General features: G+C 45.4%; 1 protein-coding gene across 2 annotated transcripts; it reads right to left on the bottom strand.

The window, feature by feature from the left end:
- Positions 1 to 7,422: 7,422 nt before the first annotated feature.
- Positions 7,423 to 16,448, bottom strand: bmp4 (bone morphogenetic protein 4). 2 transcript variants are annotated; one of them, XM_056427124.1, is made up of 4 exons: positions 16,184 to 16,448; positions 12,269 to 12,391; positions 11,366 to 11,730; positions 7,423 to 8,856 (listed from the first exon to the last, which is right to left on the bottom strand). In XM_056427124.1, exons 3-4 carry the CDS (start codon positions 11,721 to 11,723, stop codon positions 8,012 to 8,014), a joined length of 1,203 nt encoding a protein of 400 aa, XP_056283099.1. In that variant the 5' UTR covers positions 11,724 to 11,730; positions 12,269 to 12,391; positions 16,184 to 16,448; the 3' UTR covers positions 7,423 to 8,011. The 2 variants fall into 2 exon arrangements, with proteins under 2 accessions (XP_056283099.1, XP_056283100.1); XM_056427125.1 differs by lacking the exons at positions 12,269 to 12,391; positions 16,184 to 16,448 and adding exons at positions 11,814 to 11,925; positions 12,013 to 12,254.
- Positions 16,449 to 19,127: the final 2,679 nt, after the last annotated feature.

Below are 19,127 nucleotides of genomic sequence, written 5' to 3' on the forward strand. Positions count from 1 at the left end.
TGAAAAGTCTGGGATCACCAACGTCGGTAAGTTACATTCTCTGGGCGTCGTGAAAATCTGTACCGTATTTCATAACTACATCTGTAAATGTCTACCTGCTGGTGAGGCTTCGCTAAAAGTCAGGGCATCACTGAAGTAGTAGTCCTCCTCTGGGGAACTTTTACCTGTATACAAATGTACAGAAATATATTAAATGGTTATTGAGTTATTTACAGAACAACATCACCAACCATGAAGATAAATCCATATGTAAACTAGAACGGGCACTCGGTAGAGCGCATACCTTCGCATATCACAAGATTGGGCATTGAATTATGAACATTTTGGCATTAGTTGCATGCCAATTGGATAAAAATGTACCGTGCTATGGTAAAAATAAGATTTTGACCTTTTCATGACCTTGACCTTTGACCCGATTTGATCCCAAAATCTAATCAAATGGTCCCCGGATAATAACCAATCATCCCACCGAATTTCATGCGATTCGGTTTAATACTTTTTGTGTTATGCGAATAACACGCATACAAATAAATAAATACACGGCGATCAAAACATAACCTTCCGCATTTTCAATGCGAAGGTAATAACCTGTGATTGAAATGTGCCACGCTCCAGTGGCACTAGTTATTCCCCGATGCCTTTTTGAATGAGCTTTTCATTCCAATGTTCCTCTTCATGTTGTCCCCGCTCCTCTCCCTCTGAGCGTCAACACTTGCTTCCCGTTTCCCTCTGTGACCGTGGAAACATCCGCGTGTCGAGAGGGTTTGTGAGGCTGCTGTGTCATTGGTGCAGGAGGTATGGGTAAGTCACACACATGAGCACCTCACTGCCTATTGGACACGTTACATCTGCTCTGCAGCGCAGACACACAATCCAAAGGCCACCGGTCGAACAAAACAACAACAACAACAACAATCTTTACCAGTAGTCTCCTTGGCCATCGAATCTCGATAACCTCTGGGGCTCCTGTTAGCTCAGAGCAGAACCAGACCGCCACTTTAAGACACACACACACACACACACACACACACACACACACACACACATATCCCACCCCCAGCGTCCCTAACCGTGGCTGACACATCAAAGGGCCGTGTCCGAGGAGGGAAGTCGGGGAGGGTCTGGGGAATCATGGGAGACAAAGGAAGCGATTAAGAGATAAGGATCAGTCTAAGATATGACATTTCATCCTGGGCAGATCCGGTAGACACACTCCATTCAAGGAAGGGTATATAGCAACGGAAGGGAGGAGGAGGAGGAGGAGCTGCAGGGTCTCTCTCTCTCTCTCTCTCTCTCCCTCCTTGCACCTTTTCCCGCTCTCCTGTCTGCCTGTGAACACGGTGGCGGGTCCGCTGGGTTGAAACTCCCCCAAAGTGGACTCCATTAGTCTTGCCTCCTCCAGCCCTGTCCACCCACTCCTGCTTATACGCACACTTAAAAAAGAAAGAAAAAAACGCAGGACAACAGAGAGGTCAACTTCAAAGGAGAAGCGTGCGTTGGAGCCCCTCCCTCAACGCGGCTCCACGGCGTTCCCCGCCGCTGCTTCGCTACCCGGTTCTACGTGTTCCTCGCCGGTTCTGCCAAACCGGCCGAGGTTCCTCATTTTATTTGCTCTTAAACAGTATTTAGCTACACAAAAGGAGCGAATGCGAAAAAAACATCCTCATTGTGGGCCTAATTGCCTCGGGGTCGTGTTACGGCTCCGGTTTCACGTTGTTGCTTTCAAACTGTAGCTCCGCGAGCCGCGGGCTCAATCCACCTGCCTCTCAGAGAGCCGCACAAAGGGTCAGCGTACGAACACAGAGGGAGTCTGTTGGCACATAAACACTGAGATCCAACTTCGGCCAAACGCCGGTTCTCTTCTCCCATATTTATGCACCTGAAAGGAAGTTGCAAGTGGCCAGAATCGGCTTCTGTAAGTAACCAGAGCAAAACAATGAGCCGTCACCAGATGACACCAGACTGGAGATCCACTATGACCGCGCTGAAAGGCAAATTAGTGTTTCCTAGGGAAGGGAATGATGGAATGAGATGGAGGAGTTGTGCATAAACAGCTTTGTGTAATTACAGGAGACTTTTTTTGTTTTTTTTACAGCGTCTCAGTTTGCCAGAGGCTTCAGAGGGTGGAGATTGTTAAACGGAGGGACGCTCGCTGTACTCGCTGTCTTTCATTTCCTGCCATGTGTGTAAATGAAGACAGAGATGTGAGAGAAATATGTGAATATTTATGTTGCCAATTGTTTCTACTCGACAAGGAAATACAATTCATATGAAAGATGAACTTAAAATGGCTCCATGGTCCATATATTTAATAATGTATTTTCCTCAAGTCCATGTATTTGAGTAGATGGTGTATGATGTATGAATATGTAATGACCAATATCTGCACACTGACTCCACAACCACACTTTTATTTTCACAGTTAATGTTTTGATCCCAAAATAATAATAACAAAATAAAAATGAAAACGTTTTTCAAGTTACATTATATTCTTGGTTATCTTGGTATCAGTTTAGACTTAAAACCAAAGGAAAAAGCCTTTAATGTAAGCAACAAGTCGCTTTAAATGCAACAAAGCTTTTAAATAAACTCAGCGCTCGGCAGCCTGTGAGAGAGACGTGTTTTCAGTCAGCCGTGGCGGCGCTGGAGGGCCGGCACACCTGTTCAGAGGGAGATGCGGGGCGGGGGCTCTAAATACAGGCCAGAGGAGCGTCGGGGGGCCGGGCTGTCCAGCAGCCATCTTTTCATTAGCCGTATCTAATGAAACTGCACAGGTCCCGAGGAAGAAAGGCCGACTGCCGGGACACCCTGCCCTGCCCGAAATTACACCGCAGACTCGCCCACAAAAGAAGCATTCCGTCCACACAGCGACACTGGCACTTGACACCAAACTTTAAACCTGCAGGTTGTTTCTTTGACAAGTGGAAATTTCCACTGCGGTCCCTTCCCAGTCGGGGAGGCTTGGTGGGAGAAACGAGTGTCGAGGGGGTTTAATCACACAGTTGGTGTGTAACCCCCCACTACACACACACACACACACACTCCCCAGACTCTTCGTTACTGTATGCTTTGTTTGGGAACAGTTGTCAAGATAGAAATATCTGATGCTCGTTCTAATCACTCAGCCAGCAATTACTGTTATTAAGCTTTCTTTGAGAGGCCGTCATTGTTTTTCTTCTAACCTCACTGACAGACATCAGGGCACTAACAGCCTGAACGGCTCGAGCAACTGCAGATTTATAACCGTGTACTTAAGTGTGCACGTGAGGGCGAGCACACGCACACACACACACACACACACACACACAGACAAACACTGTAAGTCAAAGGAAGCTCAAAGAGTGTGAGAATGACCCTAACAACTGTCAATCAACCCCGCAGTGTTTTTAGTTTACATCATTCGGGTGTTTTCTTTGAACTTAATGTAACCAGAGAGACAATGCAAGGCTGCAACTAAAACATAACTTAATTATAATTTCAGTAAATTAACTAATCATTGAAGCAATACAGAAAAAATGGGAAAATCTCAGTTTTGACATTCAGACATTGACATCAGACTGAAAACTACAAATTGTGTGCGACGCTTGGTCTAAAAACTGAAGAATGAGCAGCACAGGCTCAGAAATAACTTCTGTTCATTCGACTTTTTTTCCGATTACAGTCATTGTTCTGGTTTCTTTGGGTTTCCCCCCATTTGACTTTAATATCAATAATTCAGAATCTGTCTCAGTGATACTGAACTATAGATTCACAGAAGCACAAACACAAACACTTTATTTCTCTTACTTATTGTTTTTATTTCGCACTTCTGTTTTTCTTCTGGTTTTGCTCAGCTGTTACAATATATGCAGTTATACTGAATTGATACACAGATTTTAAATTGGTCTCGGCGGTTCATGTCATGGCAAATAAAACATCTTGAATCTTGAATCTTAAGTGATGTACAGTTTCATCCCAAATAAGACAACACGCCTCTAAATCCATAACCCGTTACGGTGTTTTGATCTCATATCAAAATTATTGTAAATTATTTTTCTGTCAAATGAAGCAAGGCACTTGCTTTTATGGTGAATTCACCTGTGTCTGAACCCTGAAGGGTACCATTCGTATCTCCTATCACCACCATGACTACCTGCGCTGTACGCACCCTGTGTGTGTGTGTGTGTGTGCGTGTTGTGCCGGTGACCCAGAGGTCAAAGTATTCCGTCGACGACAGCTTCATCCCCCTCAAATGCACCGCGGAGCGTCCCGGCGGCCGCGCGTTGGCTCCGAGGTGTGCTTGATGAGTGGAGATGAGTCACAGGCGGGGTGAGAGGAGGCGTCACGCAGATAACCCCTCCAGACGGACAGCGGCTCCACGGTTTCAGACCTGCGTGTGCGAGCGTGTCTTTGTGTCAAAATGATATCCCCTGAAAAAATAGGCTATCGGGAAAGAATGTGTGTGTGTTGGTGTGTGTGGCTCTGCATGTGTGTGGAAGTATGAGTGGGAGAGTGAAACGAGAGGCCGTGACCCCGAGCAGCACCGACATGAGCTCTCATCACGACGGCCCTCCTGACCACCGGCAGACAGAGAGCCCGACACACGAGCGTCCACTCACTCTTTCCAGTTTGGGGCCGCGTGGCGCTCCCGGTCCCCGACACACGGTCCACAAACACTCGCTTGTGTCTTTGCTGTTTCTTTCTGTTCCCTCAAACACCTTTTTAAATTTTTTTTATTCTCGTGTTATCTAGTCGTGCAAATTGTTTTGATTTTCTTTGCAGATGGGTTCACTGCTGTTCACAACTGGTTGGAGGTGAGGATCATTTCCTTTGTGGCGTTCAAGGCACATTCATATGATATTTGAAAAATTCCAGAGCAGCATGCGCTTGCAGAAACAATGTCCCAGTTGCTCAGGGTGATCCCAAGAACTCTGGACAGTTTTCTTTGGACTTTCTTCTCTGGGTATCTCGAAACTTAGGCAACCAACCAAGTGTGCATCACCACCATTTACTGCGGAGGAGATAGATTAATACAACTCTGCTTGGTTTTAGCAGAGTCTACTTATATTCTGTCTCCTCTGATCACTTATTTTCTTTTTTCTTTTTATTCTTTAATCCACAGGAGTTTAGATATCTAAAAAAGGATTAGGCAACATATGTTTCGCTAAGCACTTTGCCAAATATTAGTTCTTTCCAGCCTATAACATGTTAGGATTTGTATCTTGTGTCCGTTTCATATCGACAGATTGAATACTTATGTTGTACAGTTTGGTGAAAAAATAAGCATTTTGGGTTTTACATTTAATGATAAATTGATGATGGAATCAATAGTTAATGTCAACGTGTGTACAATAATGATGCACATGTGTTACTTACCACCCCTGGCTATTATTGTCAAACATTAAAGTCCTCAAGGTGAAAGGACCTCAAATGTATGTGGCACTATTTAACATAACCAAAGTAAAAAATGAAAGGAACAGTGTAGATTCTGGTTCCATGAGGTGTCACAACTCACCAAAGATCTGCAAGTCGGCAAAACATCGTGCAAAAAAATGAGCCACGGCTCAAAAAAACGTACAATTTTGAGCTACAACAATATTAGCTTTAATATGTTTTATCTTCTTTCTGCCGGTAAATACTTCTGACAGGTCTCTCAGAAATGTCTCATTTCCGTTGGTAAAGACTTAGTCAGTGATGTGTTGCTGTGTCACGTGACTTGATTTACAGAGGGCACAAGACGGCGACACAAGCGAGGATCATCTTCCTTTGTTCTCGCGGAGAGGTTTACTGTCTAGAAACACTCGGCTTTTACGGTGGAATGTCCAAATAAAAACGTTTTGAAGACTTCACCCAGTCAATTAGTGGAGCAGTGTCAATAGGCCTGCTGCATAATGACTCAGCTGTAATTGCGTGAGAACGAGCACTTACAGGAGACTGAGTGGCACGTCACATAGTAATGACAAAGCCCTCCCCCCCCCCCCCTCACAGCCCTCCTCACTCCCTCACACACTCTCACGTGTATCTCCCGGTTTCCTGAGCTTCTTTTAATCACGCGGCCGACGCCACTCGGTGAGGCGTGTGGGACTTTGGGCACGATGCTGCAAAACACAAACTTTGAGGGTCCGGCTGGAAGGCCGGCGGCTCGCTGCGTGTGCTGAGCGTGAGGACGCGTCCCTCTCTGGGCCTTCTAGGAAACACGCTCTCTGTAGGCCAGTGGGGTGAGGAACAGGCCAGACAATTACCATAACTGGCTGATGTTATCTCAACTTCAGGGAGAGATCAGTTGAAATGTTGTAATTGCACTGTCAAGCTGCTGAAAAGACCCCCACCCCTGTTCTTCTTCCCGAACACACACACACACACAGACACACACACTTCCCGCCCCTTGTCCTCTGCTTTCAGCCACTTCAAAATGAAATTCTTCTCCGTCTTCTCCCCTTTAGCAGTCTCCCTCTTTTCTTTTACGCTGATATGCAGGCATCAAAGAGAAGCCCAGCGGTCATTAGAGGGCCCGAGGGCCCGAGGGCCGGCGCACGCTCCAGTACGAAAGAAACCTGACTTGTCATTAAAATAAATCACCTGGTGTTGTAACTATTTCATTTCAAGTAATGATTTTTTGTCCTTCTATTTTGGACCAATTGACCAGGATGTGTAGTTCATAAAAGTAAACTTATTGAAAGCGTTGTAGTTATTTCTATGTGGGCCCCGTGCAGACGTGAGGATGTACAGGGCCCTCTCGGCACAACAATGCAGAGGCAGCGTCTCCCCGCAGTTCAAAGGAGCCCCTCTCTCCAAACATTATCATATAATTTGGGCCAGCCGTCAGCTTGTAAATAAGTGATGTAGAAGCCCATTGTGTGACGGGGCGCAGGTTGGAGACAGGCGTCTTTGCTCTGAGCCGCCGGAGACAAAGGCGGGAGACAGAGCGTCTAACCTTTGATTCTTCTGAGGACTCAGCCGCCTCGTATCAGGGCAGGACGCATCGGCCAAACGCATGCCCCCGATGCGGGACGTCAAGAACAATAGAATCACTCTCTCACAGTCGGGCTCCACAACCCACCCCGACTGCAATTGGATTAGCGAGTGCCCAACCACCACATGTTAGCCTAATTGACATAAAAGTGAAATTTGAGAACAATAAGGCCTGAACCCAGGAAGTAACAGCTTCTGTCCGTGAAAGTAGCTTGAAGAGGAGAAAACGGTGACCCACAGGGTGATTATTGCCATTATTGTCTTTCTTTGATGAAGTGTGTATTATTCAAAGTTGGTGATATGTTAGATAATAGGACAAATTTCTGTTTTTTTGTTGGGGAGACCGAGCAGCCAAAAGATTTCTCTGCTTGTAAATCACTTTTATCAGAAAAGTGATTTGAACACATGTCAAATTCCATCTGGCAAATATTTGGTCCAGGATTTAAATCAAAATTCATATTTACACAGTAATAGATAATTACTGTCAACTTTTATTGTGTAAAACTGCCTTACAGTAGATAATTCATATAGTTATAGATATTTTACACGGTGAAATTGATTTAGTTTTAGGGTCATAAATGTGTTAACGCAGTGCTCTAATTTACGCAATATAGACAACGGGTGCATCATGTGATCTGCTGTAATATGTTATTGGAGGCAATTCAAGTTTTTTATTTTTTTCTTCAAAATGTATATCATATGAAAGCAATAAATATTACCAGTAAATAAACTTTACTTTTTAGACTGTTTTTACTATTTTCTCAATAAAAAAACCTTATACAATCTAATGTACATTATGAAAAGTTGTACAGCTTTTTATGTTTAAAATAAGGACTCAATTTATTTTTAATATGTAGATATAAATATATATATTTTGTCAAAATATATGATCATATTGTCAAAGAAACAAAAAAAAAGTGAGACAAACATACACCTCGACATAAAAGTTATAAATAAGGGTCCAAGTGAACATTTTTGGGAGAGACGACCTTCTGATTTGTTTTTTGCGTCCGTGTTGCTTTTGTCGCGGCTCCGGTCCGACTTCTCGCCGCTCTGTCTGTTAGCGGCAGCCGCAGCCCTCCACGACCATTTCCTGGTAGTTCTTTAGGACCACCTTGTCGTGTTCGTCTAGGTACAGCATGGAGATGGCGCTGAGCTCGGTCGGCACGCAGCAGGCCTTGGGAATGTTGTTGTTCACAGAGTTCACCAGCGTCTGCACGATGGCGTGGTTGGTTGAGTTCAGATGATCCGCCAGAGGAAAGGGGCATTCCCCGTGGCAGTAATAGGCCTGGTAACCAGGGGGCGCCACTATCCAGTCGTTCCAGCCTACATCGCTGAAGTCCACGTAGAGCGCGTGGCGCCGGCAGTTGCGGTTGCGTTTGCGGCCCCGCTGCTTGGGGCTGCGCTTGGTCCGGCGGGTCAGCGGGTGACCCTTCCCGTCGTGGCCAAAGGTCACCAGGAGAGGGCGCAGCTGCTCCCAGTCCTCGCCGGGCTCCCGGTGCAGCGAGCGGCTGACTCGCACGTGGCGGCCCTGGTGGCGCGGCGTCTGGTCGAGGTGCAGAACCTCCACCGCCAGCCCGTAGTTCGGGAGGTTCTCGCGAGTCCAACGCAGCACCGCCGGGCTCACGTCGAAGCTCTCCCAGCGCGACGCGTTGTGGCGCACGAGCCGCGTATCCAAGAGCTGCGTGATGAGCTGCCCCGGCCGCGGGGGCTTCAGCACCTCGTACACGTTTATCCGGTGAAGCCCCCCCCGGCCGTCGGCGACGGCCTCGTCGATCTGGTGGCGGTAGAGCCTCAGTTCGGCGGAGGACAGCAGCTCGTCCTCCGGGATGCTGCTGAGGTTGAACAGGAAGCGCAGCGGCGCGGTCTCGCCATCGTCCGCATCGTGCACCCTCTCCATGTGCTCTGGGAAGAGGAATGGGGGGACGGACCATTAGCTGCAGAATTCATTCATGTGGAGAAGTTAAACTCACAACTTGACTTCATATATGCACATCTTACATGTTTCCATGAGGACGCTTTGCGTGATCTTTGTGCTCCAAACAGCACCGGCAGATAAAATCATAAAACCAAACTCCCACTTCCTCGCTCTAGGTGGCTAAATTGACACAAAGAATGTATGATTAATTTTTTTATTTTGGTTTTATTTTGTTGTGAGTGCTGTATTGGTTTATGTAGATGTAAATGTGTACGGATGGGTGTAGGTAGACTGTGTAGATGTATAAATGAAAGGAAACTGAGAGCCATACAAGGGGAGCGGTGGGATGGGGAAAAGTTTGTGTAATTTTTTGTTTTGTCTTGTTTTTTTTTAAATTGTTTTTTCTCCTTGTTTTCATCTTATGTTAAAAAAACAAAAAAACATCATCCTTGTGTGGTGATTTCTACAAGGTTATACATTTGTATATTTTCTTTTGTAAAATAATATTTTCAGCGTAACAAACTGTAAATGCTATTTCACTTCAAATATTCTGTAAAACAACATTTTTGTTAATAAAAAATAAATCTTAAAAATAAAAATAAAGTACATTTCTAAGGCCTCTGGAGTGTTCAGGAATATAAATATACAGCGTCCACGCTTCCTTATCTATCCATAAGGATTATCCTGCCCTTCTCTCAATGCCTTTCTCCGAGCACTTTGCTGAAACATGCATTACAAGGAGGGTGGTGATTAACGTACCACAGCTACAGTATAAACACAGTGGAGGTGCCCTGTTCCACGCTCAGTCTGCAGATTTCTGGCAAGATCACCATTGTTGGGGAAAGGAATGTTGTGTCTACTATTTTCCTGCTCAATCCACCCCTGTTATTTCACACCCAGGCCCTAATCTTACCCAGGTGCTTCTCATTATTAAAACCTGCTGTGTTTTTGATGAGCTCTGCAGTTTGTTCACTTAAGACGTTTATCATTTTCATCATGAATAATCATTACGGAGTCAGACACTACAATAGAATCTCGGTTATCTCGAGCCCATGGGAATGCAATGTATTCAAATCCTTGACCAAAGCATATTCAAAATGTGAAACACCCTCGTATGTCGTTCCATTCATCCGATCTCACCTGTTACACGCGGCCAATAAGAGCACAGCTGTCTCGCTGCTGATGAAAGGATACCTGGGCTTTACCTGTCCTGTAAACACGTCCCCTCCCTTAACTGTCCATCTGCTGCAGATTGTAATCACTCGCGGTGTTTAGGAGAGATAAGTCGACTGAATCACCCTGAATCGCACAATGGTGCTCCCATGAAAGCGAGCACTCCCACTCAGAAGGCCTCAAAGCGTGTTATTAACATAGTTTCGTGGAGGAGCAGGAGGGTAAATGCCTGTACACTTACATACGTGCACACACACACAGTGCAACACAGGACGCAGTTTCTACTCCAGAGGCTCTTTCTTCCTCTGTAACGTTGGAACTATTAGCAGTGTGTTTGACAAGCCCCATTAAGGCTGACTCATCCCTCCTGACGTGCTCCTCCCTCTGAGGCCGGACGTGTTCTGTCGCCCTGAAGCTTCACGGGGTTTCCTCAGTTCAATGCGCCACAAGATCTCTTCCCCGCTCGCTAAACTCTGACGCATCGCCGTCTCTCTGCCGAACGCCGCTTTCAAGTCTCGATCCAACCGCTTTCCAAACTCCGCTTACATTTACCAGATCGGGCACCCTGCATATTTTCAGAGCCCGATTGAAACCTCTGCATGTGTCGCTAAAACAAAGCAGATCCAAGTCACAATAAACAGAAACCCTCGGAACGTTCCAGTCTTTCTATCGCAGCGGCATCTGAGACTGTTTTTCCATCTCCCCAGAGAGCGGCAGCGTCTGCTCTCAGCACCCACACTGTTGGCAGCGGGGTCTTTATTTAGAAGGCTGCAGAGTAGCATTAAAGATAATTGCACGTCCTTCTAAAAGAGCCCTCCATATAAACTGGAGACATGGGAGAGGAGCACACTGCATTCCCGAGCCAACGCCGGGCTTTTTTAAGCGATGTTCTGCTGGGCGAGGGAGAAGTGTAAGTCAGTAATATGAAGGCGTGCTTTTGCTCCAGCTGCTGACATGCAGCGTTTCTCTCCTCAAATGAGGCTCTTGAGAGCTCGTCTAGCAGATTTTTCTTTTGCCGCTCAGCAGACAGTGTCTGGTGACCACATCCTTAGATTCCTTGGTTATGGTGAGATGGGTGGAGCTGCCTTCTAATCATGTTTTAATGTGATGTCGTTTTTTTGTTTGCCCTGAATACTTAGCAGCCCTCGCCCAATGCTGATGAAATACATTACTACCAAAATCATTGGAATGCCTGGCAGTAAAGAGCGTGAGTGTGGTGTCATGTTTCTGTGGTGAAACGACGCATTCATCATCTCTCTTCCTCCTGACAGGTTGTTCTTCTCCCACACGCTCGATGTACGATCCTCCATCGTTCCTCCTTACCCTCGTGGTGGAAGCCCCTCACAGTGTTGGCCCGGCTGGCCGACCTCTCCGGGTACTCAAAAGCGATGTCGTGCACCCCGGCCTCCTCAGCCTCCCCCGACTGTAGCCGATAGAGGTCCAGCAGGTAGCGAGGCACGGGGGCCGAGCGGCTGGGCCGCGGCCGCTTCTTGAGGCCGAACATGTGCAGCAGCGTGGCCTCGAAGTCCCGCAGCAGTTCATGGCTCTGAGCGGCCGAACGACCCTGCAGGCCGGGTACTTTCTTCTTCCCTTCTTCAGGTATCAGACTAGCATGGTTGCTCTCTCCCAGCAGGACTTGGCATATTAAAATGACCATCAGCATTCGACTACCAGGAATCATGATGTCTCTGAGGGGAGAAGCGGAGATAGGAAATTACAACAGAGCGGCGGGGAAGAAAACAGGAAAAAGAAGAAGCTCCAGTACACCCACCGCCCTGTTCCCACTGAGGCCGGCTAATTGGTTTCATGGTCCAGTCCGCCTTGTTTACAGTGAAGCGGTCCCCGATCAGATAGACGACTCGCAGTTTATCTTCGGCGACATCCTCCAAAGGTAAACAGATGGTTCAAGAACCAAATTATTTTGAATAGAATCGGAGGTCATTCCTCTTCACTCCCCCCCCCCCACTTACTAGAATTAGACAAATAAAGGAGGCAGCCCTGAGGTCAGAGCAAATTCTTAACTCGATAAGGAGCCACGGTCCCTCACAGTCTCCTCTAACAAGGGCAAACCAAGGACGATGTGCCCCGTATTTATCTCTAGAGGTCTTCCTCAGGCAGGAGCCTTGCCTTCCATCCACGTCTGGATGAATGCCACCGAAACCAGCGACTCGGTGGCTGGAGAGGAAAGGGGGAACACGTGAGAAATGGGAGGGTCCGTTTACTTACCGACAGAAAATAAAGCATGGGAAAACAGTCCATGTTTGTTGGGAGCAGGCAATGCACACGTTCTTCCAAGAAATGTTAGGTGGTGTTGGAAGGCTGCAGGAGAACGTTGGAGTGACCCTGTTCCTGAAAGACAAAGAACAGGGAAACGATCAACTGAGTGTCGTTCCAGACACTTGAGACGGTTACATGCGATTTACTCATCGGGTAGCAGAGGGTATATCTGTGTCAGTGTGTATGTGGGTGAGAGACAGACCCGATGTCTCTTTAAGGCTTATCATGTTGGCTCATGGGCAAAGCTATTTACTGAAACTGGAATGTGAGGAGGTATGTGCCGCAACACAGACAGCAGATCCTTCTGCCTTCCGCTCACCTAAGACTAGAAACACACCTCAAATCGTTCCATTCCCAAAAAATTGATAAGAAACCTGTTTCAAAAGCTAAATCAAAGAGAGAGAGAAAAAAGAAAAGACAGATAAGTGCTGACTTCAACTGAAAATCTCTCCTCTCATGTTCACACACAAGACCAAAGAGCTGATAGCACCACTTTGATCAGGAGTGGTAAAATCTATATTCAAAACAAGAGGGCTGTTTGCTTAGAGAAACCGTCTCCGAGTGAACCGAGTCGACCTTCATCCCCCGAGCGGCGTGGACCACCTCTCTCTGACAACTGAGCGCATCTCCAGCCAAAGAGCTTCATCTCTTGTAACGCGTCCCCACTTGAGGGGTCACACAGGTCGGAGTGTTGCTGATGACAGGCCGTCTTCTCTTTGACATCACGGTCACCGGCACATTCAGCACGGTGTGTCGCTGTGTTTCTACGGGTATATTTGACTCTTAATCTCATATATAGCTGCACCACCAAGGGCATTCAACGAGTATATAACAGACATCTTAAAATCCATCCTAAAAGTAAATAAAAGAGTCATTTTGGGGTGTTATTTTGTTTGGCTCTAATGACTCTTTTTTTTTTACATGTCATTTAATTGTGCTAAATGCTTTTGAATCAGACACTTTTTTTTGAATGGAGCGACCGCAACGACAGGACCGCAGAGCAAAAAGAGCTACGAGGTCATTGGTCATCGCCCGGAGAGAAAGCCACGCAGTGCGACACAGCGAGGACGCACACGAACGGGAACACTGTGTGTGTGTGTGTGTGTGTGTGTGTGTGGGTGTGTTTCTGTGCGATGACCTCGTCCCCCTGCTTGGCTCACTGTACACGCAATCAAGGATCTTTTTCCTAACAGCATTAGACGTTGACCTCCGATTGACCCCCCCACTCCACCCTTTCCCGGTCATGACACTAGATCCGGTGAGAGTGAAGGGGTGATGTGCGCTGTGTGTGTGTGCATGAGCTAAACGGTACGCGTGCATGAGTGTGTGCCACCGCTTGCATGCTCGTGAGAACTGTGGCAAAGAGAGAGGAGGGTTCAGAACATGATCAGCTCTATTACCCATGGGGGGGGGGGGGGGATAACGTGTGTGTGTGTGTGTGTGTGTGTGTGTGTGTGTGTGTGCGCGCGCACATCTCTTACAACAAACGTTCATTGTACAGCGAGGGCCTCTCCCATGATTACAGGGATTCATAGCACTCAAAAACACTGACCATACAGAACATCTTGTAACTGTAACCAGCCACTGACAAAGCTGCAGGCTGAAGCAGACAGACACTCAAAGTGGTGCGATGATGACGATGATGACGATGATGATGATGAAAGAAGATGTAAGGCAGACGGGGAGTAACTTTCAACTCTGGAAAAAGTCACTGCGTTCATTTTTCTGGCATGTTTTCACCACTGATGATTTATAAAAATTAAAAAACTAACAAATATGTGGAGTGTCACCAGCACTGTTCGTCTCTTCGGTGAGTTTCCACCCCGTGTCTCAGCACGGTGGGTCGGTGTCGCTCCTCTTGATCCAACAGTGACAGCAACACCAAGCTCCACCATTATGGGATGTTTTAAGAAGCCCAGAAGACACTCGTACTGACCGCGAGACGCAAATGCATTGGACAACAATAAATGCAGAGACGGGTGCAATTAGGCCGAAGCAGTCAGCTTCCCTTGGCTGTGCTCGCTCCCACACGGCCTCTCTCTCTCTCTCTGACCAGAGATAATGTGATCAGACTCTGCACATGGCTCTTCAAATGTGTTTCCTGAGGAATTTGACAGTGATGGCGAGAGGGAAGATGAGAGGGAGGGAGGAGGGCAACAGGTTACCATGGGAACAGCCAAGTCTTTGGCATGATTTTTAAAACCATTTGTGATGCCAGTAATCGGTATACCAACAAATGTTGTGTTTGTACTTTACTGCAACATATCATGTTAAATGACCTTCTCTGGTTAATGCTAATACGCTGTAGATTATATGCAGTTCATAATGATACTCGGTATTAATTATTCTGATGGCCAATAGTTGCACAAAAGAAAATACAGAAGCCAACGACTCTCCTTTAAAGAGGGGACTTTTGAGTTTGTTTCCTGATAACAAGAATGTTTTAACTGAAGCTCAAAGGATTTGAAACAATGACTTCACAGTGAGCCAGCGTGCCCAACATGCAAACACCTCATGTGTGATGGAATAAATACAACAGAGAACTGCATGTCTCTTGTTGTTTTGTAGGATTGGGCTTTTATTTGCTCCACGCAGCGAGCGGTTCAAGAGTCAGAACATTCACAGTCAGTGAGATCACCGAAACTAGGTTAATGGTTTTGTTCGCTGCATTCTGAGAGGCAAGAACTCTGAAAGAAAGGATGAGTGTGACTTCTGATGTCTCCAATGCTGATGCTGCTCTTTATCAGAATATATAAAACACGACAACAAAATATACACTTTCTAATATCAAATGCTTTCCACTGGCTTGTTGGAAAGTGTTCGATAATATACAAATAAAATCGAAATTATCACCGACAAAAAGGTTCTCCTGAAACGATCCACAGACATTGAGCCTCAGATGCTCGTCGATGTTTTTTTGAACACAGAGGCTACTTCAGTCGGCTTCAGAGAAACTCTGAAAGTAAAGAAGTGTGCCAAGGACGCCATGCGCCTGCAGGCCGCAATACTGTGTATTCTTTACTGCAGCTTTTCTGCATTTAATGACTCCACTTTACAATAATTAGATTCAAACAGGTGAAAACATGTTAGTCCTTATTACAATGTCGAACGATTGAAAAACTGGTATCTCTGTTGTGCCACTGTAATTAGTTGGCACTGACGCGCCGCTTTAAATGTGGCTTAATTGCCCATAAATCAGTCCTAATAATTATACGTAAAGAGTAAATGAATTATAAATAATTAAATTTAAAATAGCTTTAGAAAATAACCATGTTTTTGTTCCTCGTATATTGTGGCTTACATTCTGCTCCTTGTCATCTCCATCTTCCACATTACGCACCGGGATGGCACGGACAGAAACAGACAGGCAGGTCTGTGGGGTGTATCGTCGTGGACAATTGGTACCACAGTCGGGTTGGAAAGGTCAAATCTGAATAATGTCAATATTGAAATCGTGTTGAAGGAAGTCCGCCGTAGAGAAAGTGGACGCTCTGTATGGGGATGACCTCACTGTGTCACTGCCCAACTCCCCGCACAAAGGCTTTAACCTGCTCCGAGCTCCATGGGATTATTGCCCTGTGCGTCCCCAGATACACTTCTATTTCCCCTGGACTTGGTTTCTGTGTCAATGAGGTCGACTATAAGATGTATATGGGCATTTATACATTTGCATTTCTCCCTGTTATGCTGTCCACACTTTCATTGAAGTCGGTTAAACGCGCGCAAACAGCATACAACCAAAATGAAAAGCCACAAACTGTCAACTTCCTCCTGTATAACTCAATACGTTTAGTTAAAAAAAAAAAAAACTCCGTTGCTGAATCTGCTTCGTGTGAGTGTGTCCGTAGATGTGCGCGCGCTTACCATCAGTAGAGGTACAGGTATCCTCGGATGAAGTGAATCTGGACGCGGAGGCGTGAGGCAGTCCAGGCGTAAAGCCGAAAAACGGCGAAATGAGCCTTACAGGAGAAGCCGGGTGCCTTTGTGGCTCATTATTCCTTCAGCGACACCTCTAACCGGACACGAGGACACAGGGTCGGGGTGAAGGCCGGCGCTCGGGGTCTGCAGCGGGGTTTCCTATCCGTCTCCAACTCGGCTCGTGACGGCGGGTGGTGCGCAGGACGGCCAGACTTTACAAATGATCCAGCATCTACGGCCCCTTGCCGTTTTTATGTGTCCGCCCAATTTACCGTCCTTGCCTCCTCCTCCTCCCTCGCTCCCTCCCTCGCTCGCTCCCTCCCTCCCCGACCCCCACCTCCCTCATCTGTCTCAAACACCTTGAATACCCCCCCCCCCCTTCTCTCCTCCTCCACTTTAAATAAAGAGAGTTCATTGCGCGACGTATTTTCTTTTTCATTTGGTGGAACGTTGTAGTTTGTAGTTTGTAGTTTAACATTCGACGGGTCAAACGCGCCATCTGCATTTCAATGGGACCAACACGCAGCAGAGGACGCGTCGCGAGGGGACGTCGTGGTACTCTAAAGAAAAAGACCCATGTGGCCACCTGTAGATGCAATAGGTCGAACGAGAATTGGAAATGGCATTTATTACGTTGCAGTTGCCCTGCTGCTCATGCGTCACATCCGCCGAGAATAATGTCACTCTGCTCCTCATTAGACCTGGAATTAATCTAAAGTGCATTTGGGGGGACGCCCCCAGAACGTGTCCTTCTTTTTTTGTCCTCAAGCAGAGATGGGGACATTTATTTGGTCCATTGAGAAGTAATTCTGAGTGTCGATGAGGTCCTTGCCTCCTTCACTCACTGTCATAAAGTGCTCTCTCTGTCGTTTATTACTTTGATTATTAACTTCATGTGGTCATTTTTAGGGATCCTGAACAAAATCTGGTTATAAGTCGAGAGCTATAATTTAAAATGGTGTATGAAAGCCATCAGATGTTACACAGATGCATGTTACGCAGGTTCTAATGCTCATTAGGGTATAATTATATGTTAAAAGAAGTGTATTTTTATGGGAACCCCAAAATCCCACAAGAAACCATGACTGAATATTTGAGTTGTTACTCCCGTTGAACACGTGGAGATGATAATCAGAAACTTAATTGGGCGTCTTTTTCAAAAGCTCTTCACAATAATAATAATAATAATTTTCATAATTAACATTATTCTTATCAATAATAATAATGATAGAAACAAATCATGATTAAAATAATAATAGTAATAGTAACAACAATATTAATGATTATATTAATAATGAAAGTATCATAAATACACTTGAATCAATTAAGCCCAGAATACTTTATGTAAATATGTTGTCATGTATTTAAAATGCAGAGGGATAAAATAAAAAAATATTACATTCATCTTTAATATTGCATTTTTAATATTCTTTGTATTTTTCAAAAGAATTTCTCAGTGTTCGATTAAATTATTAGAAATACAGAAATCGGTTTTCTGTTAAGATGTCTCAGAAACGTAACCACGACGCCATGCTCTAATATTTATGTCTGACCATACAACAGCCAAGAAGCATTACAGCATTAATATATTTCTATTTAACAATTGAAGCTCTGTTTTGTTTTGTTTGCGATCTTCAGACATCTGCACACTTCATATGGATCTATTTATGGTGTCTGGGAAATATATTGTAGTTTTCATATCCTCTGACATTTAGCTTAAGCCGTTGTTATGAATAGTTTTAATCAATGAAAAGAAGCAGGAGACCCAGGGAGCTGACCCGTTGCACACCACATTTGAATTGAAGAGGCTGTCATTGACATCATATTAGTGGAACAATTTCAAAGCATACATCACTAAAAACCAAGGAAATTCTGGTATGCAGTTTAGCGTGATATATTTTTACGGCATGCAGACTTTCAAAAATGCAATAATTGTTCTCGACATGACCCCAAAGATACTGCACTGCTCACTATTATCCACAGCTGATCCGCTATTGTTTGTTTGACTTTTTATTGTCTTTAGTGGCGCTGTGGGGAAAACGCCAAGCTTCCAGGTTTTGGGGAATGCACTTATAATGTGCAATGGTGCTAAAGTGGATTAACTCACTGATAAGTTGCATATCTCATATGTGTCGTTGTCCCTGCCTGAGGATTCACCCTCAGGCAGGGATTACATTTGGTTGAAACTGTTTCACTGATTTTATGTCCGATGTTAGTGCAACAAAAAAGTCAAAGATAGCTTCAGACAGAAACAAATGTATTGCCAAAACAGTCCTATTATAGGTGATTGTTATCCCTGAAACATGGAGATAAGGGTCTCTGAAGGAAAGCCCTCGATGCTTCCTGAGGCCATGCAGTCCCCACAGCGGTTGAGAGATGCAGAATGCTAACATGCTGACTTTATTGTCACGTTACATGTGGGTATACTCCAACACATTGTTTGCATTGTGTGCTCCATTGAATAAGATCATTTATTTTGTTAATCATTATTGATCTCCTCAGACTTTGGTTTTTCCTTCAGCTCTTGACTGAAGATAAATTCAAAAAGTCATGCAAAAAGTGCAGATTATTGGCATGTTGTCTGTGTGTGTGTGTGCGTGTGTGTGTGTGTGTGTATGTGGCATGTTCTTGGTGACTCAGGTCAGTTCTTAGTCCTAACTTTCTGTCTTATACCTTCTGCTTGTCATTTCAACACTTTTACTCAAACCGTTTGTCTATTCGATGGAAACCTTGTCAAGCACAATTTAAATGTGGTCAAATGTCCAGCCTTTCATGTGAGATCCGTCATTCATGTTTTCACTCTGGAGTTTCAGTGACTCTGATCATGTTGATGACATGAAGGATCAAACATGTTCGTTTTCTGTCTCGTTGCACGATTTGGTATCTTTGA

Source organism: Pseudoliparis swirei, chromosome 11, assembly GCF_029220125.1.
Source record: "Pseudoliparis swirei isolate HS2019 ecotype Mariana Trench chromosome 11, NWPU_hadal_v1, whole genome shotgun sequence".
Taxonomy (NCBI): Eukaryota; Metazoa; Chordata; class Actinopteri; order Perciformes; family Liparidae; genus Pseudoliparis; species Pseudoliparis swirei.